The sequence below is a fragment of the Myotis daubentonii genome, chromosome 6 (genome assembly GCF_963259705.1).
Source record: "Myotis daubentonii chromosome 6, mMyoDau2.1, whole genome shotgun sequence".
NCBI lineage: Eukaryota > Metazoa > Chordata > Mammalia > Chiroptera > Vespertilionidae > Myotis > Myotis daubentonii.
This window is the reverse complement of record NC_081845.1, coordinates 80,841,170-80,869,168: the sequence shown is the minus strand read 5'-3', so window position 1 is coordinate 80,869,168 and position 27,999 is coordinate 80,841,170. Positions and strand designations below refer to the sequence as shown.

At 41.1% G+C, this 27,999-nt stretch overlaps 1 protein-coding gene across 12 annotated transcripts; it reads right to left on the bottom strand.

Annotated features, from left to right (window-relative positions):
• Positions 1-27,968, bottom strand: ADGRF4 (adhesion G protein-coupled receptor F4). Of its 12 annotated transcripts, none has more exons than XM_059701464.1 (11): positions 27,732-27,968; positions 19,386-19,494; positions 18,212-18,266; positions 14,490-14,641; positions 12,862-13,113; positions 10,676-12,055; positions 9,895-9,940; positions 8,058-8,099; positions 7,573-7,632; positions 6,478-6,534; positions 1-358 (listed from the first exon to the last, which is right to left on the bottom strand). In XM_059701464.1, exons 2-10 carry the CDS (start codon positions 19,470-19,472, stop codon positions 6,503-6,505), a joined length of 2,106 nt encoding a protein of 701 aa, XP_059557447.1. In that variant the 5' UTR covers positions 19,473-19,494; positions 27,732-27,968; the 3' UTR covers positions 1-358; positions 6,478-6,502. The 12 variants fall into 12 exon arrangements, with proteins under 12 accessions (XP_059557447.1, XP_059557450.1, XP_059557446.1 ...); XM_059701463.1 differs by lacking the exon at positions 1-358 and adding an exon at positions 2,230-3,482; XM_059701467.1 differs by lacking the exon at positions 9,895-9,940.
• Between the last annotated feature and the right edge of the window lie 31 nt (positions 27,969-27,999).

Genomic DNA, 27,999 nt, shown 5'->3' with positions numbered 1-27,999 from the left:
ATGGAGGTTTGCCTGCAAGAAGTTTATTGGGGAATATTCCTGGGGACACCCGTGAGGGACAGAGAGAAACTGGAGAGGGTAGAGGAGGATTGAACTGTGATGCATTTGCAACATAGGCCTCCGTCGATCCCGCAGGAAGCTCAGGAGCTTAGGTGGCCCTTCAAAAATGTTCCAAATGTGGACAAGGGAGCTGGGCCTACATAGAGCACCATGCAGTCTTTAGATGCATGAGGACTCTGGCATGACCTGGGGAGAGGCAGCTTCCTTCAGGCCTTGGAGGGCAACTCTTTGGGAGGGATTTGACTGTGAGCCATCAGCGAGCACATTCTTGGAAGCTGGAGGAGTGCGTGTCCTGGTCCTGAAAAGAGAGTCACAGCCGTGTATCACAACAGCCACTACAAATGGCTTCTTTAAGAAGGCTGACTGGGGAATAGAAATGGGTGACCCATGTTCTCAGCAACCTCTTTGTAGAATGATGTCGCATCTTATTTGCCTGTATCTACTCTACAAGCTGCTCTGATACTCTGCAAAGAGTCAGCTTCCATAAATATTTGGTTTAGATTTACCCTATTATTGGTATAATGTTATATTATTATTTCATACTGTGTACAATACTATGATGATACATGCCATTGTACATTTGTCCAAACCTGTAGAATGTACAACACCGAGTGAATCCTAATGTAAACTATGGACTTTGGGTGATCGTGATGTGTCAATGTAGGTTCATCAATTGCAGCAAATGTCCCACTCTGGTGGGGATGTTGCTAATGGGGGAGGCTGTGCATGTGTGGAGGCAGGGCGTTTATGAGAAATCTCTGTACCTTCTCAGATTTGCTGTGAATTTTAGAATGTTCTTTAAAAAAATGTCATGGGGGGTGGGGTTAGAGAGCAACCAAAGGACTTATATGCATGCGTACTAGCATAACCAATGGACACAGACACTGGGGCAGTGGGGGCTTGCCCAGTGTGGGAATGGCTTGTGGGGCTGGGGGGCGGGGTTCAAGCAGGGAAAAAGGAGACATATGTAAAACTTTAGGCAATAAATACATTTTTTTTAAAATGTCATCTTTTAAAAAAAAAAAAAATCTCTGGGCATAGGTATTAGTTTGTAATGGCTGCCATAACAAAACATCACAGACTTGGTGGCTTAACAACAGAAGTTTATTCTCACTACTTTGGAGGCTGGAAATCTGAGATCAAGGTGTCAAGGTGTCTCTTCCGAAGCCCCTCTCCTGGGTTGACAGATGACTGTTTCTCCCTCTGATTTCCCTGAAGGATCTTAAATCTTACCAGACAGCCTCCCAGAGGAAGTTGTGGGAAAGGGGCAGGGCATGAGTTTTTTTTCTCTGTTGCCTCATTTAGTAGTGCCACCCCTTGACTGACTGTTTCCCAAGGATCCCATATCTCTTTGGAAACCAATTTTCCACTCCCTGAGCAGATTGTTACCTCTTGGAGAGCTGGTTTGGGAAACCAAACACCAAATAAAAGCCACCCCTTCTGTTTGTAATGCAAACTTTCATCCACGCCTCTTAATGGAATGAATTGGTTGTGGGAGGGTGGAAAGAGATGATAAATATCACCTGGCCATATAATGCAGGTGAAAAATGGATTTCTCAGTGGGAGTACAACCACTGAGTCACTGAGTTGTATCCAATATGAGAATTACCAAGAGGAAAGATTCCTACAAGAAAATTTATCTTTAAGCTGAGTTCCTAAGGGCTAAGATATTTCTGCTTAAGGCTCATGCCTGGCATGTAATATCTCTAATCCAATTGATCCCATAAATTCTATGTTGTTGTTTTTGCCAATTTTGCAACACATGGTAATTTTTGGAAATGTATATGTCCTGATATTGCAGAAGTGATTAAATGTAGCACCATATTCTCCTTAATATGCGCTGAAAAGATGAGGAGCTTAGTAAAATGTGAAAAAAGAATGGGAACTAAATGCAATCAATTTAAGGGAATAATTAATTTAACCTTATTATAGCACCAAATAGATCTACTGAACTAAAGACAATGATTTGGCTTGGAATTGCATGATGCTTTGGAATTGCTAGATCTTTGGACTGAAAGAAATAAAAATTGTTTTATAGTCAGGAAGAGAATGTGGGTCAATAAATTAATGCTTGGGAAACTTTATAAATCTGGAAATTAGATTGATTTCTCTTACTATGAACAATTTATTTTAATTTTATGAGAAGTGGCATAATTTTTAATTGACTGGAAAATTTTGTCACTTGAATAATTACTATTTGAAACCAATCCCTGTCTTGTTTATCAACTATCAGTACTAACAGTTTTGAAAGTAGCCCTGCAAAGAGGTACATACTTGTTTTGTGTGTGTTTTGTGAAAAGGGGTGACTAAATGGTTTTGGGACTTCTGTTTGATCAAAGTGCTCTACCAACACCCACACGGCCATTTTCAGCCCCACTGAATGGCGTGCTGTTTAATATCAAAAAAGTGATAGAAATTTCACTGAGCACCTTTGAAAAACAGTAGTGCTGTTTGCCAAGTATTTCCAGGTTCTCACTTTAGCAGTACACAGTAGGACTGCATTCCTGGACCTCCTGTGGTCTGGTCAATGAGTTCAGGCGGATTGATAACAGGGTTGATACCCAAGAATGTTGTGGTACCAAAGGGGATATCCACCTTGAATGAACTCACACATGAGCATCTTGTGAAAGGTAAATCTTTCCATTTTTATTTCTAAAATAATAACCAGACTCTTTTATGTACAGTGGTTTAAACAGACACACACACAAACACAATAATAATAATACCTAAAATAATATTTTTCTTGTTTCACAAATGAGAAAACTAATGTTCTAAGAGCTGAATTAATTTTACTCAAGGTCTAAAATAGACTACAATAATAAACAAGTTAAAAAGTCCTCTTATTTTTCTTCTGTTCCCTATCTTTAAGAAAGCTGCATGATTTCATTCTCTCCAAAGTAGATTCAATTTTTCTCTTGCCACCTCACCTTCCACTCCCCCCTCAACCCTATCCCTGAAACCAGATCTAACCCAGTCCCTCAACATGCACAGAATCTATTCAGAGTGGTGGATGGCTGAGCCCAGGGAGGCAGAGAGTAGGCCTCAGGAACAAAAGTTGATCAAGTCCTGCAGGGCCTCGATAGTCCCAGGCTTTTCCAGAGTTTATAAAACAGCTTGCATATTGAGTCTTAATCTTGCCAAGGTTGACCAAAAAGCCAGACTCTTTCAGGTCAAAGGTAGGTCAAAAGGTTGGTCAGTAGATAGCTTCCTTAAAGACCAGTCACCAAATGTTAGCCGCAATGTTTCCTCAGCAAACATTAACACGCTGAGATTTTAGGTGTTGCTCCAGGCAAGAAGAGAAGTCTCCCAAGGAAGCCGACCTGTCTCTTCTCATGCCAGCCCTTCTCCTGAAACTCAACTCTCAGTCCAGGGCAGGGAGCATCCGTGAGAAATGGGAAAGCCTAGGCAAAACGGTGGAAGCTCTAGTTAACAGACAGAATATGGCTGGTGTTTATTGATCACTTAATTTGAACCAGGCACGACTCTAGCAGTTTTTAACGTATTAACTCACTGACTCCAGAAACCATCCTGGGCTATGGGTGCACTATCACTAGACTTATTTTACAGAGGAGTGGATGAGTCACAAGGGTATTCTGCAATTCCCCTGAGCTCACACAGGAGACAGGCTAGCCTCCAGCTTTACTGGTTTGTGCCTTATGCATTCTCCATGCTTCTCCCGCAACCTTAAACTCAGTGCTCAGTGCCTACTCGCCCTTCTCTATCACCTAAGCTTGGTCTCTGAAATAACTCTGCAGCTCTGAACTTACAACTTTACATAGAAAACAGCATTGCTTCTCTCCAGATTATTTGTCCAATGTCTCATTTCTCACAGTGGAATGAAGAGTTCTGTAATCTTTTAGGTGAATTTCAGGCATAAGCAAATATGTGGAAGAGATTTTAGAGGAACAGAACCTCGACCCTTAAATCACACTGGGTGAAACTGGCTGTGTTCAGGTCACATTAAAGAACTACCCTTTATATAAATGGCAGAGGGTTCCAAGTAGCTGTCGCCTCATCATAAAAATGCCATCCAGTCACCTCCCAGGATGGGGCCCCCCCAATTAGAATCTACACCTGAAGCGAACCCTGGTTTTCATGCCTCTGCAGTCCATCCCTGACCCTGGGACCTCCTGCCCCAACCATGCTTCTAAGAGCAATCTAACCTGAGGTCACTGGGATCTGAAGAGCTTCCATTCATGTTCAGGGGGCTCAATTCTCTGCAAGTTCACTTCTGACCTCCCTCCCCATTTCTTGCCACTGGAATTCTACTCACCTTCTGAGAACCCCACTGATCTTTTATTTTTTTATTCTGAATTAAGGACTGAAATATGACCTTTTCCCTGTGGTTTAGCCTTGTCCTGGACTGCGACTCTGCCTTGAGCTTACCATACACCCCATGTCACTGAGCTGTAACTCCACTCTAAACACGTGGATAAGCCCCAGTCTCTCATTTCTGCTGAAAGACCTCCCTCATGCTGCCAGCTCTCCATTCTGGACCTGGAAGGATCACTTAGTATGAATTTGCTGTCCCTGGCCTCTAATGCTTGTTGGGCCCCAGCATGGTTTGCCACGGTGCCAGTGTTGTTCCTGAACCCTACTGATATCACATGCACCCAGATATGAAAGCATAGTCCCAATTACAATTCATTAGGCCCTGGGCCATGAGAGGAGGATATGCGAAAGAATGGAATCTTTAATTCATCCCCCACCTCATAGGTTCAAAAATAGATGTTGAAAAATTATGTGGATTTCTTTGGGGAGAATTGTTAGTGCATTCCTACCTCTTTCCTACACTTCCTCCTAATATGGGTCTAAGTCTTGTGCACATCCCCAGTTCTACTAAGTAGTGTAGTTCCTGATCTTGGCTTCTACTGTTTTGTTTTTTTTTCCCCCCCCAACTTTTACTACCACCGTTAGCTGGGTGTAAGACTGCAACCATGCTCCTCTTCTCTAGAATGGCTGGATATATGCTGCCCAGTAGGAAGGGCCTCCAGCTGAGACAGTCTAATGAACTCCCTAACAGCTCAAACTGGGACCTTAATGGAAAGGTCAACTTTAAAAGATCCTCTGAACTAACTCTCAGTGAATGGCTAATCAATAAATGTGATAATAATATTCCACCATAGAGAAACCCTAGAGGCTAGGAAATGGGCAGAGGTGGGGAGAGTTAAACTTTGTGAAGTTCTACTAAATCCTCCCTCCTTCCTTTTAAAGTGCTCAGATAAAAACCCAAATGTAAAGATGCTTAATTAAGAATAATATGCCAGTGTTTCCCTCTGGTTTCCCGGCACCCACATATGCCAGTCAATGTGTGTAACAAAGTCCTTCTTACTCTCCCTCCCTCTCTCTGGACACCAGCACATCAGGTTTTTAGAAGCTGTAACAGAGGAAGTCCCTTTAGGGTTCTTTAGTTCCCTAAGATTTGCCTTTGCCTTGCCCCATTGCTGAATATATGGGCCATGACTCAGAACAGAAAGGAATGTAAAAGAGGATGTGCCCTGACCGGTTTGGCTCAGTTGATGGAGCATCGGTCTGCGGACTGAAGGGTCCCGGGTTCGATTCTGGTCAGGGGCATGTGGCTTGGTTGCAGGCACATCCCCAGTGGGGGTTGTGCAGGAGGCAGCTGATTGATGTTTCTCTCTCATCGATGTTTCTAGCTCTCTATCCCTCTCCATTCCTCTCTGTAAAAAAGTCAATAAAATATATATTTTTTAAAAAAGAGGATGTGCCTGTTGCCAGGTGGTTCTTAAAAACAAAACCTGAGATCCATCAACATCCATGAAGAAACGCCATAAACTCTCCAAGACAAAACCTTACCAATGCCCACATTCCCGTATTACTGCTCAGGCTTTAGCCTGCCATTTTGTGACTTGTTCTTCCTTCATGGATGCCTAATGTTTGTTTTCCCCTGTGTAGAAATGTCTCATAGGTTGGCTGTGAGTAGACAGCTAGTTTGCTGCAACTCCACCCACGCCCCCTTAGGAATGGTTCTGGCCCTAACTTCATTATGAAGAGACAGGCTTGCTGCTTTGTGATTTTAATCAACAAAGTCTTCCTTCCGGACAATTGGTCTATTGTAAGGGTCACCACTCACTGCCAAGATGGAATTAGGTGTGTGCACACTGTGGACAGCAAGCGTGTATCCTGTATCAGTGCAGGTGTGATGGCAGCATCCTCTCATTGAGGACAGAAACAAGTGTGCTTTGACTTGGTTCTGTAGGTTTTAAAGAAGATGTACATATTCTCATTTATGTGCTGGTCGATCAAGATGTTTCTGTTCTCTGAAGGGTACGTCCATCTATTCTCTTCCCACCTCACTCCAGCATCACTGAGTAGGGAAGAGCGTGCTCACAAGAGGCACTGAGTGGTCTGTCACAACTTGCAGGTGAAGTTTCTCCTTGAGTTTTTAATACTCACATCTCATCTTCAACGATTCATTAATTTAGATCCATTGGTTGGGCTTAATGATGCATTCTGAATAGGAACAATAATAACAGTGATATCAATGAGTAATTGCATTGACACAAATGCACACATGTATATGTATATGTATATGTATATGTATATGTATATGTATATGTATATGTATATGTATATGTGTGCCTGCCGAGACATAAACATGTAAAAATGAAGACACGCAGAGAAGGACCTACATGACACAGTAATAGGTTACCATTTTTCACTGAATCTAACTTTGGAAGCTACATCATTATTTTTATGTTCCACCAAGAAAAAAAAAGAAATTGCCAATTAAACTGTAACATGCCACTAATTATAATATACATTCCAATTTCAGAAATGTTAAAAGGTGAAGAGAATGTCTATCATAGAATTGGTGAACTATGTTAAAAGTTATACTCAATACTAGCTAACCGTTAATGCTGGTTCCTAATATGTTCAGAAACTTGTTTATTTGTTTGTTTTTAAGGAAGCAGTTCTTGTTGAGAAACTGTTAGTTGAATGAATGACTTCTTTCTAATTAATATAGCAATGGTAGCAATTGTAGTTGGTATCTTAAAAGACAGATAGCTTGGACAAAAGTCATCTCCAAGATCTATAAGAACACAGACACATCAATCCAAGGGAGTATGGTTTACTAAAAGAGTCCTGAGCAAGCAGAATGTTAATTTCCATGGTTTGCTGGGTGGCCTTAAGCAAGTTTCAAGTACTCTGAGCCTTGGTTTCCTTACCTATGAAATGAGTAAGCTGACTTATTTCTCATTTCCACCCACTAGCATTTTATAAATTTATGATACTGGGTCCATGTTTTCCCAACTTAGTGGTCCAAATGTCAGGTTGACATACATCCAGTGTGGAAAATTGTCTTGAGTATATTCTGCTTCACTTAAGCTTTAGCAGGGTACTGCAATATTTGTTGAGTGAAGAAATGAATGAATGAAGGTAGGCCTAATGATTTTCTTTGCTGAAAAATCATGAATACTGACCTATAATATTTTTCTCTGCCGGAGGACACAGATCCTCCAGTATTGAGACCAAAAGGGAGAGGCTTACCTCTGCTACTCTTGTTGGCCCCTTCAGTGACGACATCTTCATCCTCAAAGCATCTCTTATCTGAAGAAGCAATGACAGTGAAGAAATGACAATATCCCCAATGCCTAGTTCATGTCCTGCAACTGGGAGACCAGTCACACTGGCAGAAGCAGCATCAGATGGCTTAGCACAGTGGTTGGCAAATAATAATGCTTAGATAATTGGTAAGGTGTGGTGTAATGAGATTTACTATTAAGATTTAAATTTTAAGTATGGTTTTAATTGTTTTCATCAACTGTACTCACATAGAGCCTCCTGTTGACTTGATGATGTGCTGGGAATGAGAGAATAGAGTTCTTTCCTTTCCCGCTCACAGCTGATGCCCTGAACCCCAACCCCTAACTCAACTCCCCTGAACCATGCTCTCTAATCAAACCTGCTTCTTCCTCCTGCTTCCCTCAGCCACATGAAAATCATTTACAATGAGTGAAACAAATTCAAGTTACCTTGTGATCCATAATGGTTCCAAACAGCAAGATGAAGAACCCCTGTGGCAAAATTCAACAGAAGTATGAGGGATAGTTTTGCTGGCAACACATCAGCTGTTATGTTACTACCACTCTTTTAGATACCTTCTAGGACTCTTATCAGACACTCAAAACTTCACTTACCACTGATTCAGAGAAAAATGCATTGATGTGTATTTTCTTGAGTGCACCTCAAAGAAAGAGGATCACCTTCATGTCTGTGCATGATGATGATTGACATTTATTAAATGGCTATAGATGTAGGATAGAGTTTTCAACCTTATTAAATCTGTTTACTTTCTTTTCAAATATTAAGTGAGCTGTTCTTACTCATGATGACAGTGAGACATGACATGGGATCTTGCAATTCAAAGTCACAATAACAGAAGGTATCTTGAGGAGATGAAACTTGTATTCTAGACTATTTTCACACCAAATTCTTTGGGCTGGTGGAAGAAGTTTCTGGATAAAAGAAAAACTACAGAAACCAATAAGGTCAGAGTCTCCTCAAGTTTAAACACTTGGTCACCTATAAAGTCACAATCATTGGAAGCCAATCTTTTTAAATGTTGGGAGTTAATGTCCAAGAAAAATCTGGATCTCGCCATGAGAGTGGAGGGAATCTGGGTTTTTCATGGTGAAGAAATACTGATCAGAAGACTGAAATTGTATAATGTGAGTCACAAGTGTGTGTCTTAGTATTTTTCTTTCTATCAAGAAAGGAGACAAATAAATGATCTGAACCAAACCACAGAACATTCTGAGGTTTAATTAAGTTGCAAAGTAAAAATAGATGAGGTCATTAGTCACCAGAGTAACTGGTGGAAATCCTCTCTCCTCCAGACTTGGGGAGATATAATGTGAGTGTAAGAAATTTTGATTTCAAAAAACAAGCAAACAAACAACACAACAACAAAACAACACTTAAGTCAAAGGTTTTTCTTTAAAGTAATGCAAGGGAACGAGTGAAATAAATAGTCTCTATAGTTATTAAAGACTTATGAGTAAGATATATAATTCATCTGAGTTGGCATGTCTTTAAAGCTTGCTTTATATTTTAAATACCAAATTTCTAAATATAGTAGCGATGACATGTTAATAGGAACACTTTGCTGCTTTATTATGCAGTTATTACTTAAATACTAGTCAATTTTTCTTTTCGTTTTGCTTAAAACAAACAGATAATAAATATGTTAGGCCTTGAAGGTATACAGTCTCTGTTACCACTACCTCAGCTTTGCCATTGTAGCTCCAAAAAAGCCATGGGCGAAATGTAAATGATTGAGTGTGGCTGTGTTCCAATAATACTATTTACAACAGGCAACAGGCCATAGTTTGCCAACTCCTGATTAAAAACATAATTAAGAATATAAACTTGCCAGATTTTCTGTTACCCATAGGTATGGAAAGCAGCCTAGCTAATGACAGTTTCCCACATGTGTAAGCTTAGCAGCCAAGATGAATTAAAGCAGCTCTTAGAGGGATCATCGTGCCAATCAAGTACGTTAAGGAATAAAAGACAGTAGAGATCATATTAGATCCATCTTTTTATCTTACAGGTGGAACGTTGAGAGAAGTGACTTTCCTGGGATCAGGTCACATGTGGCAGGATTTCATTCTATGAGTGGCAAACTACAACAATTACATCACAGGGGATAGAGGCATGGGAACCCCTGACTGGTTAACACTCAAAGAGAATGGCACAATCATGGAAAATGATTCATTTCACCGAGTTCTCAAAATACTTGAGAAAGGATAAAAATTGTGCTTGTTTGGAGGCATGACACGTGAGTGTAGCCTCACACACATCCCTGACCTACTAGTCCTCCATAAGTGCAGGTCAACTTCTTCTGCCACGGAAACTTTAGGAGGGAGCCAGGTGGATCAGTGAGGAGAGAAGGAAGTAAATTTTCATCCAACCAGCTTGATCGGTTCAATGCAACTTGATAATCAACAGGGTGAGAGATGCCACAACTAAATGTCTCACAGTGGTTCTCAACCTTCTGGCCCTTTATTTTTATTTATTTATAAATATATTTTATTGATTTTTTACAGAGAAGAAGGGAGAGGGATAGAAAGTCAGAAACATCGATGAGAGAGATCGATCAGCTGCCTCCTGCATGCCCCCCAGTGTGGACATGCCCGCAACCAAGGTACATGCCCCTGACCAGAATCGAACCCGGGACCCTTGAGTCCACAGGCTGACGCTCTATCCACTGAGCCAAACCGGTTTGGCTCAACCTTCTGGCCCTTTAAATACAGTTCTTCATGTTGTGACCCAACCATGAAATTATTTTTGTTGCTACTTCATAACTGTAATGTTACTACTGTTATGAATCGTAATGTAATTATCTGATATGCAGGATGGTCTTAGGCAACCCCTGTGAAAGGGTCGTTTGACTGCCAAAGAGGTTGTGACCCACAGGTTAGAACCGCTGCTCTAAGATATGAAGGGAAATGGAAGAAATATTTTGTGTTCCATATTTTTAAAGCATAGCTATTTTTGTTGGAATAACAAATTACAAAATAATATTTTATAAGTGAACTATTAATTGATAACATTAATTAATAAAGTAAGCCTCCCTCTTGGAACTTACCTGGAAAGCATTGAGCAGGGCAAAGATTATGTGGAATGTCAAGGAATTGCCTTTGATGAGAGTGGCTACTCCAAAACCCCAGGTCAGTCCCAGCAGTGGGGTGAGGATGGCAACGTTTTTACTGATCCTCCTAATTATGGCCACATCTTGACACTTGGAACTGCCAATAAAGGGCCTCTGAGTGTTGACCGCAACAACCAAAACCACAAGAAGATTCACAGCCACAATGACCAAGGCAGGGATGGCGAATGCTAAAAGGGCTTTGGTATTGTCCCAGTTAAGCCAACAGGCATCATGTCTCATGTAGCCTTTCTCTGGCATGGTGATAGCAACTGTGGTGCCCGCGATGATCAGTGGGAACCCATAGCCAATGCCAAAGCCAATGGCCATCATGCGGGACTTCATCATCCTATGAAAAACGACCAATATTCCATAGATGATGAGCAGTGCTTTGAAGAGCATCCAGAAAAACAGGGAGAGGTAGAAAAAGTGGCTAAAAAATGTCATTGCAATACACCAGTTGTGGTCCTGGGCCTTTTTGCTAAAGTTGGAGGATATGATGAACCACACATTAGCAGTCAGGAGCGACACGGCTATGTTCACGATGCACACGTGGCGCATGTATGATATCTCTGTCACAACAACCCGGGACCACACCGTAGCTTCAATGAGCAGGCAAAGAACCAAGCTAAGGATGGAGACACTGAGGCCAATGCAGGTGATGTAGTCCAGGATTTTGTCATCTATAGATATGGGGGACATTAGAATGGAAAAAGACATCACTGCATTGGTGTAGTTACACCGGCACCTCACTCTGTTCTTGATATCCAATGTTTTCTCACACGCCTTCTCATCCCATCTCCTTTTCCTGGAATGCCAGCCAACACACTGAGCCCTCGCACTCCGGGATTTATTGATCTTCTCAAACGTGAGGAAGATTTGCTGTAATCGGTCTGGTAAAATCACCGAAAGAACCAGACCATTCACGGGCCTGGGAAGACTCGCATTTGGCAAGTGGTCTTCTTTCAGAACGGCCCCCAAGGTGGGAAACGCTATGGTGATGGCTTGGGAGGCATTTGCTGGCAGCTTCCACAGCTCGTGCTGGGGAATTTCTACCATTCCTAAGATCCCCTCTGCTGTATTGTTCGTGTTCCCGGAGAACCTGAAACTTTCCTCCGCGGTGTTGTGGCTGATGTGAAACCCTTTCGTCTGAATGAAGGGCTCGTCCACAATGTTCTCAGATGCATTGCGGAGGTGGAGTTGCCGGGCAAAGGAATTCACCGATTGCAGCAAATCTGAGCTGGCGTTCCTGTCAGGAATGAAAGCCCAGTTTGAAATGGCTGCTGTGTCAAGGATGTGGTTGGCCACTTCGCTGTAGCTCTGCAATGGAGAAAAGTGGATATGATACCAAGGACTCACACAGTATTTTACAAAGTCGGTTTCTAAAATCTGGAATTTCTGATCTTATTTGGCATATTTCTCGTGAAATTTCCTGTTTATTGAATCTCATGCTGATAAGCCTGCAGGGAAGACAAGTAAATGAATGCTAAAAATAAAATGTATCACAGATAAAGTTTATCTGCTTTTTTATGTGCCCAGGGCAGCATTTCCCAAACTGCAGTCTGTATAACCCGTTTCTCATATGATAGTAATGATTGTTTAATGCAGGAGATTGGGGATAGATTCTATAATAATTTAAGTTTGAGAAATACCATATTCCTATCTCCCTCACTCTTATAAAGGGTGCCAAAGTTCATTCACACATTAAAAGGTCTAAAGAAGGAAACCTGCTTAACTTGAATTCAGAGACCTTACACCTGCTGCATCTCCCTGTTAGAAATGGAAGCTCCGTTAACATTTCTCAGAACAATTATGTTCTCCAGAAATAATTTGAAACGTTGGAAACGCTAGAGTAGACACGATCTTGCCCACTGCCATCACTATGTAATATTTTTTTCTGCAGATATTAATCCTATACCACAAACATATGTAAAAAATGTTCTAACGTTTTGACAACGTCCATAAACCCGAATGAATCAATGTGAAACACGGAAGTGAAATTTCTGTTATTGTTATATTTGCTGTGGTGGTTATAGTTTTTCCCCTGCAAAATATATTTTGAAACTGTTATTAAAGGGCAAGCTTTGGGGGGAGATAATGGTCGGTTTCTAACAAAGAATACCCACCTTCATTTTCTCTTTGGTAACATTATCAGACAAGTCTGTAGAGATGTTTTTTAGCAACTCCACAATAAAGGCGATATTTCCAGACGTGGCTTCTGCGGATTTCACCACGTCGATGATGCAGGCGTAGTCCCGCGGGCAGTTCCTGCGGATTACCTGCGCCACGCTCTCCCTGGGCTCTGGAGCACGAAAGTCAAGAATGTGCAGAGGTATGGAAGGCGCTGCCACCGAAAGGCGTGATGCAGTGTTTAAGTCCTGTGTTGTTGTGTTTTTTTTTAAAAAAAATGATGTTTTAGTAAAAATGAATAACCTAACACGCCTCAGACTAAATGAGATAAAGGCACAAAGGATCAACATGAAGAAAATAGACGAGAAGCAAGGGGTCCTAAAATGTGGTTCAGATGCTGAGGGTTACAGAGAGGTTAAGGTGGGGTCTCACACCGGCAGGGGATTGCATCAAAGTCCCCGCAGAGATCTCTTTTCCTATTGGAATTTGCTTTTGAGGACCGAGACTTTAACTCAGGACGGAGTTTTCTCCAGAGATGTGGAGAAGTTCTAGAAAACATTGGTCCAGTAATTATTATGTTTTAAGAGGTGCCACATTAAGAGGAATTTTGAGGATAGTGTTGGAGATTGGCCAGTCAAACACGGAACACAGTGGAATTGCAATTTCAAAAAGCTGAGTTCACTCATTAGAATAAATTATTTGCTTATTTTCTTATATGTTTTCCCAGAGTCTCCCAGAATGTGACTTTGGATAAGCCAAAGCAATAATATACTTCATTTAATTCCCTTTGGAATGCCACTAGGATTGCAAGGACCCTACCTATGCTAAGTGACAGACCCTCCATGGCCCTTACAGAGTCACTGTTGAAGTTTTACGAAAGGCAGAGATCCATGTGCTTCTCTGGGATTAGAGAGAAGGTAGGGGTACATGGTGCTTAAGTGAAAGAACATAAAACAGGATATTTTCATTCTAACTCAGATTTTTTTTTTTGTTTTCACTGCATTGCTATTCCCTTTGGGTCACTCATTTCTCCTTTCTTTTGGCCAAGTGATTGAAAGTATTAGAAAAAAATTGAAAATGAATTTATTTCTAGACACATTTAGTTGATTAATTAGGTAGCCCAGAGACAAGCAAATCCACCTTTAGATCTAAAACTTTACCTGGACTAGCATGGCTCAGTGGTTGAGTATCGACCTATAAACTAGGAGGTCAGGTTTTGATTCCAGGCCAGGTCACAACCTGAGGGGGAGGGTCATGCAGGAGACAGCCAATCAATGATTCTCTTTCCTCATTGATGTTTCTATCCCTCTCTCCCTTTCCTTTCCTCTCTGAAATCAATAAAAATATTTTAAAAATAGAGCTAAAACGTTATCCTCCAAGCATTTACTATTACATAAATGAGTTTCAGATCTGTTTTTAAGAAAGGATTCTGAAAGGGAGAGAGAGTGGGGAGTGAGGAGAGAACTTGAGTTTGGGTAAGGAAGAGGAAGAGACAAATTTAACCTGTTCTATAGATTTTCCTAAGTCCAAACCTGAGACTTATGCTCAATAGAACATGTTAAAAATGCCTCTACCACCTCCTGAGGGATTGGCTCCTGTTGCCAATAATATCCAAATGCATCACCTGGAAGAGCATTTCCACAGAAAGGCTTGTACATGTTTCAGTTGATTTTTGCCACTTGTTTTGATTACATGTAAATCCTATTTCTCCACGAAAGGGCAGAGCACAGGGCTGGCTGCAGTTGGATGAAGTGATGCAAGGACCATGACATTTCTCTGAAAAAGAAAAGAGAGATCTAATTAGCAGTCCCACACTTCGATGGGGGCATCAAAATCATACTGGGGATTTTTAAAAATATATTTTATTGATTTTTTACAGAGAGGAAGGGAGAGGGATAGAGAGTTAGAAACATCGATGAGAGAGAGAGACATTGATCAGCTGTCTCCTGCACATTCCCTACTGGGGATGTGCCCGCAACCAAGGTACATGCCCCTGACCGGAATCAAACCCGGGACCCCTGAGTCTGCAGGCTGACGCTCTATCCACTGAGCCAAACCGGTTAGGGCTCATACTGGGGATTTTATGTTGCTTCCAAAGGAGGTGATATTGACCTGGGTCCTCAGCAACAAGACAGACCTGCCAGGCAGGTTGTGAAGCTGATGTCTCTAGGCAGTGGGTGGAAAGGAGAAATAACAGGTCTTTCAGAAAGGCTAGCTCAGAGCATCTGAGAGGAGAGGGCCAGAGATGAGGAGGGGGAGAGAAGCAGTGGTTAAGTCCTGAAGGACCTTGAATGCTGTGCTAACATGGGCATTACCAGAAAGCAAGGTTAAATTTGTTTTTGAAAAAAATTAACAGTAGCATAGAGCAGGAATCTGCACACTTTTCTGTAAAGGATCATATAAATGTCAAATAAAACACAGGTTGCTCACATGAATGTTAATTTTATTCAGATACAGTCGATTCTCATTATTTGCAGTAGTTATTTCCTATGAAGTCGCTGCCATAAACACTGAATTAGTAAATACTGAGCCATTGTTCCTAGGGGAATAGAAGGTTTCTAGGAGCTTCTGCTCACAAAATGTTCAACAGATCAGTATCAATCTATGTTTGTTTTATGTGTGTTTTTATTTAAAGTCACCTTATATAATCAATAGTTGATTTATTGACATTGAACTCATGGACAATAGTGCTATAACTCATGATAGCATATAAACAAAGGTTATCGAACACAGGTGTTTTCTCCAGAAGGTACATCACAGCTCGGTTAGGAACACTAGACAGCACTTCACCCTATACTTGGGGGCCATATTAAACAGCAAGATTGCCAACAAAAAAGCAAAATACCTGGCACTACATAGGCCACCCAAAGAACACTGTGTGTGGTAAGACAGCTGGAACAAGAAGGCAGAGCACCACTTGTTCAACCTCAGCTGGGAACATGCACCCAGCCAACTCAATTTTTTTGCTGTTCTGTGAATGATGGAGAAAGAACTGTGAGTGTTGATTTTGAGATTACAAATACCTTTCAAAAGAGTAGGAGAATTTGCAAATACACAATCCACAAATAATGAGGACCGACTGAAGATGATCAGATAAACAATGAATAATGTTTTAGGGTATATATGGTCCATGCATTCTTATTCATTGTTTTTCTGAAATTTAAATTTAACCAGGAATCCTATGTTTTTATTTGCCAAATATGATTATACTCATCACAGAGTAAATAGTTTCAACACTGTGGGCTATACAGTTTCTGTGACAACTACTCAACTCTGCCTTTGTAGCATGAAAGCAGTCAAAGGTAATATGTAAGTGAATGGGCATGGCTGGGTTCCAATAAAACTTTATTTACAAAACCTGGTGGCAGGCTTATTTTGGCCCATGGGTAGAGTGAATTGACTTGAGGCAGAGAGCCCAGGAATGAAGCTGTTGAAGTATTCCTAGGAGAGTGGCAGGGAAATGGAGAGAAGTAAATGAGGCTGAGAGCTATTAAGGTGTTGACATCAACATGACGTGGTGATTTGGCTGTGAGATAAGAATACACCCACATTTATGTCTTGGATAGCTCTGTGGATGACTCCATTCACAGAGAAAGGAAACAAGTGGGTTTACCCAGTGTATCAATTTGGCAGTTATTTAAACTGAGTGCCTCTCAGTTAATGTAATTTGGAGATGATACCATGGTGTTGTTACAAACACTAAATGAGAGACAGCATCTTGTGCAGCACTTCGGCTATAAATGCTCAATAAAGTATTTCCAATTTTCTCCTCTTTCCTTTTTCAATTCCATATCTAAGTAGAGATTTATCTGCCATCAAAAATATTTGTCATGAATGTGCAGAATCCAGTTTATTCCTATTATTTGGGTGAGAATCACAAGATTTCACTATTTTATGACTAATAACTACTTACGTAGTTTGTCTTTCTCTTCTCAAGAGTGACCAGTTTCACCAATACAATATCTATCTGACATCACTTCAACACACCTCTCAGCACCAAAGCATTACATACATTGAAGCAATACAAAAATATCTTTGGATGAAGACATGAATGAATAATGCCCTTTCCCCTCTTCTGCCTCTTGTTAGCTTGTTATTTCAAATGGATTTTCCTTGTGGGTTTTTAAATGAACACTTATCTACTATTCTAGAATCTGTGAATATTTGCCAACTTTCTTCATTGACTATGCCATGGATAATGGTATAATTGTAAGAAAATCTATCACTATTGGTAAACATTGAGAACTTTTATATATATATATATATATATATATATATATATATATATATATATATTCTATTTGTATAGATGAGATCATTTGTTTACTTATTTGTCCATCATGTTTATGAGCATCTATTATTTATGTAGCCACTTTGGAAAATCTAGAAAAGTAAACATCAACCACATTTCCCAGGCTCTATGGTACTACTGGGTCACACTAATGGGGAAGGCCATATTTTCCAGGCTCTTGTCTCTATTGTTCAGGAAGCACTTCCAGCACCACCACCAACTCCTGATCATTCTCACTCAATTTGCATCTAGTTTTCAGGGGACGGTCAACATGTCCTTATAAACTAGGCTGTAAGCTACAGTGATATTGAAGCATGTTCCATATTCTTCCACCCCAGCTTTGCACCCTTTCCTCCCTCACCACTGTTGTCCATTCCTGAGATGTTTCTTGAAAATTTCATCAAGTATGTGTGGCTAGTGCTCACTGCTTCCAGGACTCCAATGACACTTTTACCATTTGCAACAGCAGAGCATGGATGGAACTGGAAAGCATTATGTTAAGCGAAATATGCCAGTTGGAGAAAGATAAGTATCACATGATCTCACTCATATGTGGGATATAATGATCAACATAATTTGATGAACAAGAATGGATCCAGAGACAAATGGCAGGGTAGGGGGTTGGGGTTAGAGAGCAACCAAAGGACTTGTATGAATGTATATTAGCATAACCAATGGGCATAGACACTGGGAAAGTGGGGGCTTGCCCGGGGTGGGAATGGCTGGGGAGGGGTCAATTGGGGAAAAAGAAGACATATGTAAAACTTTAGACAATAAAAAATAAATAAAATAAAAAAGAACAGGAGGGAAGAGGACAGAGGAAAGAACCGGTGAATTAAAAAATAGATATTACCTAATCTGAACAATATAGAGGAAATAGACTTTAAAAAAAGAAGAATGAACAAAACCTGGGAATTGTGGGACTATAACAAAAGATCTGATAGCCATCATTCATGTCATTGGAGTCCTGGAGATTTTTATATTTTATTGGAGCACTTGTGGTCTGGGACATGCCATGTCTTCAAATGGAAGAAGACTCTTCTGTAGCCACATACCTTGTATCTTTCCAGTCTTGGGTTTCTCTTCAGGATGTTGACGTTTATCTCCATCCTGTAAAATACAAATTCCCAAAGGTCCTCTTTACTGTGGAATTCTCCTCTCTCATCTCAACTTAGAGGCTCCATGTGGATGTGAAGAGAAAATGTGTTCAGGACTAGGAAGAAAAATGCAGCGGGTTCATGTGCTGATACCGCAGGAACTTGCTGAAGGAAACATGGATGTGAGCATGGACAGAGAACACGCTGCCCTCCAAGAAGGACTAGAACCTTGTCGCTGGTCACCTGGGCTCTGACGGTCAGGTTAGTGGGGTGCGTCCATCTTCTGGAAAGTCTAAGTGTTCAGAGAGACCACGCAGAGGACAATTCCAGCACTAAGCTGTTCTCTGCCTATCTTAACTGTAACTGTGAAATGCAGCTTATGTACTCCAGCATATACTGAGAAAAAGAGAAATGAACTGATACTAGAAGTCAGCATTTGGTTGTACTAATGGAATCACAAAATCTTTTATAGCTATAAAGAACTATCAAGTTTATCTAAAAGAAAAAAAAACATACCCTTCATGTTATAGATAAGTAAATTAAAACTCAGAAAAGTGAAGCAACTTGTGTAACTAACAAGAATCAAACAAAGTTAAGGTCTGAATCTCAATCTGTCAACTACCTAACTGCCAGGATAGTGCAGTCATGTCCTACCTAATGATGCTTTGGTCAATGACAGACCATGTGTACGACTGTGATACACCATGTAGCCTAGGTGTGTAATACACTATACCATGTAGGTTTGTGTAAGTGCACTGTATGGTGCTCACACAATGACCTAAATCACCTAATGATGCATTTCTCAGAACATATCCCCATCATTAAGAAGCTCATGACTGTACTTTCTCCTTTCAATTGCTGCCTCTCTATATTCTCTGTGGTTTCAAAGTGATTTTTCTACTATGTTGTTGTACCCTGCTACACCTTGCAACTATACTGTTGCAAGTCCCAGCCACCTCTCAAATTTTCTTTCTTCCTGTCTCTGGAAAACTACTATTGGCAAGAGTAAAATGGCAGCCATTTGAAAATGTCTTTAACATGACATGTTGTTTGTCATAAAACTAGCCATCTAGACGAACTGCCAGTTTTCTCAAGGGGCTTTTGGACCTATAATGAGAACATTCTTACTTACTTTTATGTGGATCTTGGCTCTATACTGAGAACATTCTGTGGTCAGAAATAACATTAAACAGCAGATCATGGTTGACTGGGACTTCATTTTCACACATTGGGATCTTCACCTGCAATAGAGAAAGAAGGTGCAGCCGGCTGAAAGTGATAACTAGCACAATACTTCACAGAAAAAACAACCAGTGAGTGACTCCATTGGGTACTTGAGATATTTATACCAAACAACCTACCTCAGAAAAAAGCAGACTGTCTGTTAACTATTGACTTGTCTACAAACAGTAGCAAGAATGATGGAAGTGCCAGGAAAAATATATGTTCACCAAAGCAGCATTTCTTATTTAATCCACAACTTTCTTTAATAATAAAATGTTCAAGAACTTTTATTTGCTAATCACTGTTCTAAGCACTTTCACTGCAATAAACTCATGTAATCATGCGGTACAAGATATTATTACTGGTTTCATGTTATCAATGGAGAAACTAAGGCACAATGACTTGAGCAACTATGAGCCAAAGTCAGTCAGATGAAAAATGGTGGAGCCAAGAGTTCAACCAGGTGGTTTGGGTGGAGAAGAATTGTTAATCTCTTTATTTTTAAAGGGTGTCCAGTGGGGAACAAAGAAAAGTCAAACCGATGGTGGGAAGAGAGATTATCTATATATTGTACCTAGTGAACAAGGTTTGGCAGACACCTAGCCTTCAGGAAAGAAAAGTCCCTTTATGGTCAAATGGAGATGAACTTACTTTGATCTCTCTAGGCCATCTGTGGCCAGGCAGCAGATGAAATCACTGATCTGCAGTCAAACTTTTCCTGGGTGGAGTCAAAACTGAGATGGGTTTTCATGACTCTAGTGAGCCTTCAAGTGAGATGATGAGACACTGTCACTTATAGGGAAGTTTCCAAATTGTCTTTGAGTTTAAAATCATCTTTGAGTTTCTAACCATTGAACAGGGGAAAGTATTTTGATTTATACCAATGTCTTGTAGATCCAGTCTGGGCAGAGGAAAGTGAACATGGCAGAATGACCGGCAAAGTGTGGTAATAGATCTATATGGGTGTTGGGATATATGTGCAGAATTCTTGATCTTATAGTGTAGGTGGAAAGAAGTTCTCATTTATATAGTACTCATTGGTGGATGAGCACACTAAGCAATTTGCAATGTAAATATTATTTAGATGAATTTTTAACTGATGATCACAAAAAGAAGTACCTGAAGAACCAGTATAGGTTGGCTTAAATGTATCCATGTGTTTCACCTGTATACCTGTAGGTTGCACAAATTTTTAATATGACACAATAAGAAACAGATCTTATATTGTGACTCAGTGTATACAGACAAATATGTGTATATGTATATATGGGTATCCATATGTAACTGAAAAAATAGATTTATTTCATTATCCAGTTGAAAATAGTTCACTTTTCCCATTAAAGTGGTCATTTTGATCCTTTCTCTTTGCTATTCTTTACAAAGATGTTGAAATTTCCTTGCCTGGGTACATGTCTCAGGGAGAAAAGATACCTACATTCAGGACCACATAAAAGGACTGATGCTGAAGATAAGTGCAGTTCTCTTCTATCTGGAGATGATGGTTTGAAATGCAGTTAAATGGAGGAAGGGGAGCCAACAGCAGGCATTTATAAGCAATAGTGCTTTCTATCTAAGGCTGCAGAGGAGGGCCACTTTTACTCTAAGTTTTCAGCATAAGAACTTTGCATAAGCTAATCTTGCTAGAAAGAAGTCAGGCATTTGCCCTAGCCGGTTTGGCTCACTGGATAGAGCATCGGCCTGGAGACTGAAGGGTCCCATGTTCGATTCCGGTCAAGGGCATGTACCTTGGTTGCAGGCACATTCCCAGTAGCGGGTGTGCAAGAGGCAGCTGATTGATGCTTCTCTCTCATCGATGTTTCTAACTCTCTATCCCTCTCCCTTCCTCTCTGTAAAAAATCAATAAAATATATTTTAAAAAAAAGAAGTCAGGCATTTGGCTTAAGATGTGATGGGATGTTGTGTGAATTTGGGAGTCCAAAAATGTTTCCTCAAGCAGTGCTAGGGCCTCCAGGTGTGCCAATCCTGAAAGAATTCAAGTAAAGGGGCCAATGGTCATGGCATTTTATGTAGATCATTATACTCTTTGTAGAACATTAGGAAATAATAATACATTTTATATGTTCACATAAACTAAAAACGTATGCGGGAAGCCACCGCTTTCTCAGTACTATCATAAGAGTGCACCAAAGAATGCAGAAGGCCGATGGACCTTGGACTTAGCAGGGCTGTGTTGAGATAGCGGTGGCTGGAAGCAATTTCCTGACCTAATAGCCTCAAAGTAAATGTTTACTGGACCTTACTGATCTTTACTGATCTTTATTGACCTGAGAGACGGTCTGTCTGCTACCTGTTTCTCATGCTTTACTGAGAGCAAGATGTGTATCTAACACTGAATAAAAAGCAGATAAGGCCAGGTTCCAGTGTGCCTCTCCAAGAAAGAAGTCTCCACCTGGCCCCCCATGCCTTCTAAATTCATATTTCTTGTATAGTATTTTCATTTGTGCATCGACCCCTCCTTCAGATCCTGAACTCCCACTGCAAAAGGTTGCGGCAACGTATACTAGCAGAAATATAACAGGTATATGCAAAATAAATCATAAGCATGACCATAAGAAACACAAACTTTGAACTGAGCACATTTGGCTATTTGGGGATTTCAGTTAATGAACTTGCTACTTGCTCATTCATGTTGCTATAGTCTACTGTAGGTAACCCACATACCATTTGGTATGATAATTACATGGTAAATTTCCTTCGGTTATTATAAATGTGTGTGGGAGGGGTGGAAAATGTTTATGATGTTACCCAAGAGGCATTATAACATTCTTATTTTTGCCCAGTTTAATTGGCAAGCATGGGCCAGATGGGTAGATGTTTTCAAGTTAGGCCCTATTGGGTTATTTCTTTTCCTACCAGATAGAGTTGAATGGGAGCCCTCCCATCAGAATTGAATAATGACTGAGGCCAAAAGCCAGAGTGCTCTGCAGAGCAGACAGCAAGCAGAGCGTAGGACTCTGAGGATGGAAACATTTTAAAAATTAAAAAGAAGCCAGCATAATCCAAAATCAGAGGTGGATATTTTATAGAACAGAATGGAGGAAGCACACATGTTCTTAGATTTATCGCTGATAAAGAATTAGCAGTTCAAGTGAACTTTGACTTTTGCCTAAGTCCCAACTGAAAACTATCTGCAGATACAAATAAGGTACCTCTCCAATACCTAGGACAGTGCCTGCATGTAGAACATTATCTCTTGAAATAATGAGGGAAAGAAAAGAACAAGGACACAGAATCTAAATATATTCAATTAACTGTGACAAGAGGAGTGTGGATTGTCCAGAAGAATATCAGCAAAACATGGGCAATGCCATCAGAAGAAGCGTTCAGATGTGAACCTCACTGAGGCAAACTCTCCTGCTTGTTTGTTTGTTCCTGCTGAAGAGTGGCTGGAGTCACTGTGATGTCCTTTCCTACATGGAGAATCCAGATTTCTCCATGTACTTTAGCTCAGATGACCTTTATGACATCTATTAACCTCTGGTTCTACAGTGTGTTCAATTTAGCACAGTGATGGCGAACCCATTTTTTTGGTTGATTTTCTTTGTTAAATGGCATTTAAATATATAAAATAAATATCAAAAATATAAATCTTTGTTTTACTATGGTTGCAAATATCAAAAAATGTCTATATGTGACATGGCACCAGAGTTTAGTTAGGGTTTTTCAAATGCAGACACTCCAAGCTCAAAAGGTTCACCATCACTGATTTAGCAAAAACTCTGCGTCTTTGTGAAACCCCTATTTCCACAAATTCCTTGGGCTTAATACTGCTTGGCGAACTATCACTGGCTATTTAAATCAAGCTCTTAAGGTTTCACATTTTTATGGACCCCCATATGTACATTCATAAAAATAAACTTGGGATATTAACAATCCATCAATCAACCAATCAATCCAGAACCTTGTACCCAATGGGGGAAAATAAAAACAGTAAATAGTAATCCTGACAGGACAGTGCTATAATATGCATGTTTATGCCCAGGACCCACCAGTTGTTTGCCAACAATTTGTAGCACCCACCAAACTTAAATTTAAAAAAAAAAATGGAAGAAAAACTTAACGAGGACACTGGTACCCACTGACTTAAATATTCTATGAATTCAGTAAGTTTACCTGCTTTACTCTTAGTAGGGAAAAAATACAGAGTTTGTGTCTATTGCATTTGGCCAACATATTGTGTCCTGAAGTGGGTTTCTCTGGAGCACTGGTCTCACAAAAGCCTGAGGGGTTACAAGGTCAGATCAGTTTGGGAAACAGTGTGTCACTGCCGCTCCTTCACCCACACCTACGCATAGCAAAGACTCTGAGAGCAATTCCAGCAAGAAGACTGACCCCGGTTTTGCCAAATTTACTTGATCATCAAAAGTACTTTGGGGAATTTAAGGCTGCTATTTGAGGACACAGTGTTATCTTGGAGTATAACACATTAACCTATCCAGGCTCAGACTCCACTTGCATTTACAGGGAACCTACCACATGCCAGTTCCCTGTGAGCTCCTAAGCTACTCACACTGGACCCACAGTTGCCCACTAGTGAGTAAGAGTCTGGGCTTTAGTCAATCCTGAAAGAAGGAGGCTGTGGACAGATGGACAGATCATCTTTAATCTGTGAAACGAGTCAGAATTATTCTGAAACGTGATGCTCAGAGTGGAGAGGTGAGGGAAGGCAGGCACGAAGTGGCTTGGCAATCAGAAGTTTGGAATGATTACCAGGGAAGGGAAGACAGATTCAGAAAAGAGAATAAAAATGAGGGAGAGAAAACAAGATGCCAAAGAACTCCTGCCTGAGACTCCCTGTGGTAGTTTCGTATATAATGAGGTATCTGACCTTCACAAAGAAGTTCCCTCCGGCTTCTAGGCTAGTCACCCGACAAAGGCAACTCCACATCCTGTTCCCAAAGTGTCTGAAAGATGACATTTCAGCCATAAAAGCAACAAGCAACCTGGGCTGACAGCTTCTCGGGACCTATGAAAAGAATGTCCCGAATTCCTCCTCCCTGCTTCCACCACCCGTCTCTCTCTCGTGTCCTTATCAAGGCATGATTATCCACGACCACCCACTTCTGTCTCTTACTTGATAATAAACAGCATTCTAAGCTACTGAATGGAAGCCAGGCTCCCTGATCTAACAGCGAGAAAATAGCGTTCGCTGGCCTCAGAGACTTAAAGGAAAATATAACTACATACAATAGCCCCAGAAGAAATGTGTCTCAGGATCTTCCTCCCCGGGAATTCCCAGTAACGGCCGCCTCCCACACCACTGCTGTGACCCTAAGCCGTAATGACAAGAGGTTCACAGAGTGCAAGACTTTACTACCTTAGCCCAAGAGTCTAAGAGGAATTGGGCTGCATCTAGCAGAATAGGCAAAAAATAAAACATAAAAATAAATCATGATACCATTTGTCAAGACGTGAATACAGTGGGCAGTTTTTCTGTCCTCAGCACCTTGCAGAGCATAAGGTACATGAGAGACACATTTGTGGACAAGCGAAAGAATGAATGAATGTCTCTCACAGGGAGTGATGGCAGCTTCTAAAGTGTTGGTTTTATTTTTATTTTTAAAAATATATTTTTGTTGATTTCAGAGAGGAAGGGAGAGGGAAAGGGAGATAGAAACATCAGTGATGAGAGAGAATCATCAATTGGCTGCCTCCTGCACGCTCCTTACTGGGAATTGAGCCCGCAACTTGGGCATGTGCCCTTGACTGGAATCGAACCCGGGACCCTTCAGTCCACAGTCCAGCGCTCTGCCCGCTGAGCCAAACCAGCTAAGGCTAAAGTGTTTGTTTTAAAATCACAGGGCAACTGTTCTATCTCAGAGGGGCAGGCACACATATTTGCAACTCTAAATAATTTTGGAATGTGGTAATTTAAGTTGAAATGCTCCCAGCCTACTATGGATCTCCTTTTGTCTAGACCTTATATTAAAAATGGATTGTGAGGTCCCACCTAGGGACAGCAAGCAACAACGTCAGGCCTGATGAGTGACGTCTGCCACGAGCATGCAGTGCAAGCAGCTCTTATTGGCCCCATCTTCCTTGTACTTAGAGCTGAGTTTCTGAATGAGTTGGAATTCAAAAATACATTTAGTCCGCGTGGGTCCTGGAGCTTCTTTCAGATGGAGTTGTAGGAGATGACTCACGCAGCCGGAGGCACCCCACCTGTCTGAACACGCTGAGTGAGAGCTGGCATCAGGACTCTCAAAAAATAAAAATGTAAAAGGGCACAGCCTGGGAACTATAACTGCAGTCAGGGAGGAAGCAGGACCTCCCAAGGTCTGATCTCTCAAAACTCTTCATGCAAAACAACACCCGGAGGGGAGCTAGATGGGAATTCCTGTAAACAAAGTGGACACTTTCCCAAAGTGCTTCTCCCCATGGAACTTCACCCCAAGGTGACAGGGAGGGCATATTCCCCATTGTTTGCTAAACTTCCAGGCAGCAGCTCACCTCATACTTCTTGGCCAGTCCCATGGATGGGAAGGACCAGTTCTGAAAGGGTTAACTGGAGAGTTAGGTGACCCACATCTGGGTGTGTGTGTGGCAGGGGCTGGGGGGGGGGGGGATGTATGTGCCTGGTTCCCTGCAGCCTAATTTCATAACTGTATGTCCCATCTATGTCCCATCCATGCCACTAGTGTAATTAGAACTCTGATTCTATAGCCAGATGGCCAAGCAAGTTGCTGGCACATTTGTTGGCCTCAATAACAGAATGCAGGCAGTCACTCCTCCCTGGCCATAGAGGAGCTGGTTCATAAAGAGCTTTGGCAGAAAGGAAGATGTAAGTGATCTATTACAGTGGTTCTCCACCTTCCTAATGCCGCGACCCTTTAATACAGTTCCTCATGTTGTGGTGACCCCCAACCATAAAATTATTTTCGTTGCTACCTCATAACTGTAATTTTGCTACTGTTATGAATCGTCATGTAAATATCTGATATGCAGGATGCATTTTCATTGTTACAAGTTGAACATAATTAAAGCATCGTGATTAATCACAAAAACAATATGTAATTATATATGTATTTTCCGATGGTCTTAGGCAACCCCTGTGAAAGGGTTGTTCGACCCCCAAAGGGTTCGCGACCCACAGGTTGAGAGCCACTGATCTATTAGAACCAGAAACTTCGCATCCTGGGCGATTTTAGATGGCTTCCACCCAATCTCTTTATAGCTCAGTATCTTTCCTGAGAATTGCACTTCGGATTTAAATTCTGACAAGTTTGAAGAATCACATGATTTCAGAGTCCAAAGGCATTCAGCGTTTCAGCAACTATGTTGCTGCTGGGATGATTTTAAAGAAATTGATATACTGAGCAATTGCTCTGCTCCATGAACAAAGCTCACTGGAGTGCTGACACTAAAAAAATCGCACCCTGTGATGCAACGTATTTGCACTCCCACCATTGACCTCAGAGTATAAGAGACATAAACCATCAAGTGCCACACTAGTGGCCACTCAAAATGGGGAGGATGCCTTTTAGCAACTTTTAACTGTAGGAAATGTTTCCTTGTAAGTTGATATAAAGACAGCTCCATCCGCCCCACTAAAAAAACAAGCTACTAGAGAATGCTTTATTTAAAAAAAATCTAGGATATAAGTAATACTTTCAACAATAAAGATTTATTAAAAAATAAAAATTTAAAAATTAAAAATCTAGCTGTACATTCAGCCTAAAGGAAGGGAACTGCAAGCTAGTTTGCTCATCCAATTCATCAAGCAAGGGGACAATCGGAGAACAGACAGTTTAATTGCCTGACAAGGTGTTTTGCACTTTCACTCCTAGGACTGAGCAATTAGAGCCTAACAAATTACTTTTTATTTATTTTTATTTTTTTTAATTTTTGTATTCATTGACGAGAGAGAGAGAGAGAGAGAGAGAGAGAGAGAGAGAGAGAGAGAGATTTCCTTATTGTTCCATTTATTTATGCTTTCGTTGGCTGATTCTTGTATGTGCCCTGACTGGGGATCCAATCGGGATGATGCCCTAACACCAATTGAGCTGCCCGAACTGAGCTACAAATGGCTTTTTAAAGGAAAACAAATGTAAAGGAGACAGAAAATACTCTAACCTTGAGCTAGTCAATTTCTATATAATGTTAGGAAAGATCCCTACATAATCAAGCCTTTCAGAAAGTACCATCCCGAATCACACCTCCTCCCCATTCTGGAATACCAGCAAAGACAATCCCGTCTCCAGGAGAAAGGTGCTGGCATGGCAGGTGTACTCACGGCATCCAGGAGATCCAGCGGCCCAGCAGGAAGGTCGGCGCTGAGCTTCCCACCTCCGCGCCCCACCATCACGTGCACCTGCCTCGGCCCCTCCCCCGGTCCCCCTTCAGGGGCTGCGGTCCTGCTTCTCCATGTTTTGAAGGGGAAATCCAGGAGCCCCCATGCAAACCTGCTGTCTGCTGTGAGAGGCCAACATGAGAACTGTAGAACTGGCCGTGGTTTCAAGTCTTGTGTAAGTCTGTGATTCACTCCACCTGGGTCCGTCAAG